Source organism: Orycteropus afer, unplaced genomic scaffold (genome assembly GCF_000298275.1).
Source record: "Orycteropus afer afer isolate SDZICR_OR568_19922 unplaced genomic scaffold, OryAfe1.0 scaffold00212, whole genome shotgun sequence".
Classification (NCBI taxonomy): Eukaryota; Metazoa; Chordata; class Mammalia; order Tubulidentata; family Orycteropodidae; genus Orycteropus; species Orycteropus afer.
In genome coordinates, this window is record NW_006921799.1 from 4,781,513 (window position 1) to 4,787,512 (window position 6,000).

The window sequence follows — 6,000 nt, forward strand, 5'->3', positions numbered from 1 at the left end:
TTACATGAAAATAAAATTTCAATGTCTGTAATATAAGCAAAGCTTTATTGGAACCTAATCACATTTATTTGTATATGTATTGTCTATGCTGTTTTTGTGATACAAGGCAGAGGTGAGTAGTTGCCACAGTAACCAGATGGCCTGTAAAGCCTAAAATATTTACTGTCTGGCCTTTGACAGAAAGTCACTGACCCATGCATTACAGTATTAAGTTCCTTGATAGTTTGTGTGTAATGATGTTGACTATCTCACGGTATAACCTCTAGGCCTAGCACTGTATCTGACAACACATAGTAGCATTGCAGTGTTTGCCAAATAAATGAAAATAGACAAGTTATTAGACCACACAGCTTGTTCCCTAAACTAGTTTACTGGATACATCATTACCCATAGTATCCAATTATACCTACAGTGGCATGGAATTATCTGCTGAATTTAAAAAAAAACGAAAAAAAAAATGGGGGTAGGGAGCAGAGAGAAATGCTAACTAAAAAAATCTTCAAATTTATTTTTAAACCAACCAGCAGATTATAACAATACTGTAATTAAAAAGAAAAAGCAAGCACATTGCAGCTATACATACTCCATGATATATTTCTCCCTCATGCCCTAAAGAAAAGATATTTACATCTAAAATTATTTGTGAACACTAGTCAAGAATAACTTACCGGTAATTTTGTTGATTTAAAAACAGAAGGACTGGAGAGAGTTTGTTCATGGAGATTAGAATAATCACTAGGACTTTCAAAAGGATTTAAAACAGGGATCCTTCCTGGAGTTTCTGGTGTTATTTGCATTTTTGATTCTTTAGCATCTCCCATAGCACAGAGAGAAAACTGAAAGGAAATGAGAAGTATATATAATAAAACTACAAACTCCATAGATATTAATTTTGACCATTAAAACGTATTCAAGAAATTTTTATTTCATAAAAAGAATAAACTCAAACCTAACGCTCTTGGGTTTTTGTATAGTTTACAAAAAAGCATCACATGTATTTTCTCAAGTGATCCACGAAATAACCCTGGAAATTAGGGAGATATAATCTCACTTTGCTTAAGAATTAACAAATTCACACAAGTTAAGTGGTTTCTAAGCGGTCATCGACCAAGTTAGAGCTCACATCCGTCTTAGAGGCAACTAAATGTTACCAACAGACACAAGTTCCTTTTCAACTTATTATACCCATAGGTTTTCATTCATCATCTAAAATCTCTAAATTAGAGTTTGAACATCCTTCAGATACCCCAGCAATTCCCTATCAAATTGCAGTTATTATTAAACAATTCTTTGCAACAAGCAAATAAGAGATGAGGAAGTTTGTGCATTAGACCTCGCCAGAGAAGTATGACTGATTAGGGCTAAGAAACTGGCTTTGAAATTATCCCTCCTCAAACATCCTCCACTCATCAAGACCCCCAGGATAGAAGAAGAGATTGCACTACTTTCAGCCAAAGGGATAAACAACTAACGAAAAAGAAAAATCTACTTTTTGGAAGGCTAAAGTGAAGCTGGCTTCCGTGGATCAAGGGCAGAGAATGTGACCGTCGCTGTCACCCCCAACCCCTACGCGATCAGACTTTCTGGGCGCCCCTCTCTTTCGCACCTACCTACCCCCCTCGGATGTTCTTATTGACTCCGGGTCGCTGAGCAGGCTGGCAAGTCTGGAGCCAGGAAAAGTAAGCTTTCCTATCAGAGACAATAGAAAGGCCAGGAACTACAAAAACGTACCTACTGGTGTGTGGAAAAAGGAAACCACGCTTCCTAAGGCAGAAAGCCCTCAATAGCGACTCCACTGTACTCGCGAAGGGCCAGACCAGACCCCACGAAAAGCAAAGACTCTTTAACTCCTCGCTTCCGCGCTGTCTTACGCCAACCAGGGCACGGGGCTTGTGAAAGATTGGCCAATCGTGTAGCACCGCTGTTCGCGAACCAGCCAATCGCATCGAGGCCGAGTAGTAAATTCGAATGGAAACTCTCAACTTCACATTCCGCGCAGAGTAACGAGGCTCCAAATTCAAATCAACGCAGCCGCAGGCTGCCCAGGAGCGCGAGGGGCGGAGCCTCCCTGGCGTGAGCCGGGGGCGCGCGGTGGAATTACCCAGGAGAAACGTAGGCACTCCAGTTCCGGGTCAGGCCCTTCCCCGCCTCCGTTGGCCACAGCCATGGCGAGTAGTAGCGGCGCCGGGGCGGCTGCGGTGGCAGCGAACCTGAATGCGGTGAGAGAAACCATGGACGGTGAGTTCCCGTTTCCCTGTTACCTCGCCTTCGCTTCCAGTGCCAAGGCCCACCATCGGGTGAGATTAGGGAAGACTGTAGGACGACTTCCTGCCCCAAATGGCATCATTCACGATCCTCAGAAAGGACTGGCGAGGGCCTCAGGGTTGGCTGATGGCTTCGTCCCTTAAGAGTTTTCTCTTGGCTTCTGTGTAGTTTGTCGCGCGAGCGCGACGTTGGGGCCTCCACGTCAGCCTAGCGCGCGCACCGCCTTTCCGATGCTCAACCCCCGCCGCGTCCTTTCGCGCGGAACCCTGTGCTAGCGACACCCCGTCAGGGTTCCCCTGCCTCTCCCTTGTTGCTCCAGCTCCAAACGCGCGCCGGGTCCGACTTTTCGCGCCTTGACAACCGGACCCCTTCTCAGTCGCCAGATTCCGTGCGCTACGACTTTCCCATACTGGATTCTGCTGCAGCGCTCCTTCTCGCGCCATACCCCCCGCACCCAATGCGGAGTTCCCCTTCTCACAGCGGAGCAGGCAGTGCTACGAGCGCCCACTGTTCTGTATCCTCCGAGCAGAGAATGAGATTATCTGTTGTGCTCTGTCTCTTTGGCACTTAAGTGGACTTAAAAAAAAAAAAAAATCCGGCATGTAAACAAACAACCCCTTCATCAGATATGCTCCGGTTTTATTTTGGAGCCATAAGGGTAGTATGGGCCTTGAGAACAGTCGCCAGTGTTTTACGCGACGTAGCACGTCGGTGTAAAGCTTACAGATGGTTGAAAGACAAATTACTGTAGACTCCTGGATGTAGACCTACCATCTAGTGTCTGCTCTGTCATTTATTTATATCCCTGTAGTGAGCTTAGACAAGCTACTTAAACATCTTTGAGCTTGTGTCTTTTTCTGTAAAATGAGATTGTCTCTGGGTTAATTGTATTTGAGTAAGATGGCTAGGTAAAGGCATAGCAAAGGTGATTAATGAAAGGTAGGTTTCTGTATTTATCAGATGCCCTTCCACCTGCAGGCTCCTTTTTTTGTCTCCACGTTACACATATCCACCTATGTATGAGTGCTTGATGGATGTTATACATTTTTTTACACTCTTCCTCATTTTCCAAGGGATACCCTCATCAACCTCTATCTCTGTTAAACAAAAAATCCCATTGACTACTTACTAAGCAGTGTCAGCCTTTCTGCCATATATTGTTGCTGTCAGGGTTCTGAAATACTGAGTAGAAAGTCAGGTGTAGCTCAGAGAGAAATTTAATAGGAGGATAGTATATAGTAACCTTGTGCAAGGTGGAGAGACACACAGGGTATTGAAGGAAGAAGTGGAAGCTGCACTGGAAGAATTGACAAAGAACAAGGCTTCCAGGAATTGACAGAATACCAATTGAGATGTTTAAACAAACGGTTGCAGTGCTGGAGGCACTCACTTGGCTATGCCAAGAGATTTGGAATACAGCTACCTGGTCAGCTGACTGGAAGAGATCCATATTTGTACCCATTCCAAAGAAAGGTGATCCCACAGAATGTGGAAATTATCAAACAGTATCATTAACATCACATGCAAGTAAAATCTTACTGAAGATAATTCAAAAATGGTTACAACAGTATATTGACAGAGAGCTTCCAAAAAATGCAAGCTAGATTCAGAAGAGGATGTGGAACAAGAGGAATTGACATCAAGAACATGATCCATGAAGAAAACAAGAGGTCATTAAAAAGACAAGATGTTGCTAATGTTAGATGGATCTTGGCTCAAAGCAAAGAATATCCGGAAGATGTTTACTTACTTTTTTTGACTATGCAAAAGCATTTGTATGGATCATAACAAATTATGGATAACATTGAGAAGAATGGGAATTCTAGAACACTTCGTTGTACTCATGAGTAACTCAGGAGACTGTCGTTCGAACAGAATGGTTTAAAATCAAGAAGGGGGGTACATCAAGGTTGTATCCTTTCACTATACTTATTCAATCTGTATACTGAACAAATAATTGGAGAAGTTGGATTATATGAAGAACGTGGCATTAGGATTGGAGGAAGACTTGTTAATAACTTGTGATATGGAGACGACACAACTTTGCTTGCTGAAAGTGGGGATGACTTGAAGCACTTACTGATGAACATTACGGGTCACAGTCTGCAGTATGGATGAGACTTCAATATTAAGAAAACAGAAATGCTCACAACTGATCCAAAAAACAGTTTCATGATGGATGGAGAAAAAAATGAAGTTGTCAAGGACTTCATATTACTTGTTTCTACGATCAACACCTACAGCAGCAGTGGAAGCAGCAGTCAAGACAGCAGACAGTGTATTGCATTGGGCAAATTTGCAGAAAACCTCTTCCAGGTGCTGAAGAGCAAAGATGTCTCCTTGAAGACTAAGGCGGCCTAACCCAAGCCATGGTATTTTCAGTCGCCTCTTAGGCATGTGAGAGCTGGACAGTGTATAAGGAAGACCAAAGAAGAGTTGATGCTTTTGAGTTGTGGTGTTGGAGAAGAATGCTAAAAGTACCATGGACTGCTAAAAGGACTAACAAATCTGTCCTGGAAGAAGTGCCCCCGGAATGCTACGTGGAAGCAAGAATGGCCAGACTTCATCTCACTTAATTTGGTCATGTTGTCAGAAGGAACCATTCCCTGGAGAAGGATATCTTGCTTGTTAAAGTGGAGGGTCAACGAAAAGGGAAGATCCTCAATGAGATGGATTGACACAGTGGCTCCAAAGGGAAGGTCCTCAATGAGATAGATTGACACAGTGGCTCCAATGTAGGCTCAGGTATAACAAGGATAGTGAGGCTGGCACAAGACTGGGCAGTGTTTCATTCTGTGCATAGGGTCTCTATAAGTCAGAGATGACTTGACAGCATGTAACACAACAATAACAGGCCATTCATGAGATGTCTTCTAGCTCACTGTCTGTGGCCAGCATTAACCAGTTTTGAAGCCTGTGTACCCCTGCCCTCCTTTGCCACCTCATGAACTAAGATGGCCAATCCAAGATGAGACCAAGACTTGAACCAAGGGTGAACAGCACACTGGGCATGCACATAGCCTGAAGGAAACTGAGGTTTATCTTAGGAATTTATCACAACCTTGTTCTGCTTCCTGACCTTTGCAAAAGGGTCAGGATTTTATGTATACCTGCCTGCACAAGGTCTTTTGAAGTAACTACACCACAGCTTTAAAAACTACTGTAAAAACTTCTAACTTGTAAGGCTCAGGGAGACACACATAGCGTTGCCTCTGGCCCCATGATCATGATCATATGTCACCTCCTGAAATGAATGATCATCTACCAATTCTTTTTGGTATAGTGACTTTGTATATTCCTTCCATCTTCTTTTGATGTTTCCTGCATGATTCAATATTTTGCCCATAGAATTTTTCAGTATTGAAACCCGAGGCTTAAATTTTTGCCGCACTTCTTTCAGCTTGAGAAATGCTGAGAGTTTTCTTCCTTTTGGTTTTCTAACTCCAGGTGTTTGCACGTTTCATTATAATCGACTTTGTCTTCTCAAGCTGCTCTTTGAAATCTGTTCAGCTCTTTTATCTTGTATTTCTTCCATTTGCTTTACCTGCTTTCTGTTCAAGGGCAAGTTTCAGAGTCTCTTCTGACATCCATTTTGGTCTTTTTTTCCTTTCTTGTCTTTTTAATGACCTCTTGTTTTTTTCTCCTCAATTTGAGTGGTGCCACATCAGCAAATGAAGGTCTCGAAAGCTTTCTCTTTTCCATGAGTAAGGCTGGGTTTACTCAGATGTTGCAGCT

The 6,000-nt window shown here is 42.9% G+C and overlaps 1 protein-coding gene across 1 annotated transcript in view; it reads right to left on the minus strand.

Annotated features, from left to right (window-relative positions):
- The window catches only part of BORA (BORA aurora kinase A activator), a 43,802-nt gene extending 41,895 nt beyond the window's left edge, over positions 1-1,907 (minus strand). Inside the window, exons 1-4 of the mRNA XM_007948311.1 lie at positions 1,792-1,907; positions 1,607-1,618; positions 1,398-1,405; positions 669-868 (exon numbers count right to left, since the gene is read on the minus strand). Coding sequence (XP_007946502.1) covers positions 669-821 — 153 coding nt within the window. The 5' untranslated portion in view covers positions 822-868; positions 1,398-1,405; positions 1,607-1,618; positions 1,792-1,907. The remainder of the gene's footprint in view (positions 1-668; positions 869-1,397; positions 1,406-1,606; positions 1,619-1,791) is intronic.
- Positions 1,908-6,000: the final 4,093 nt, after the last annotated feature.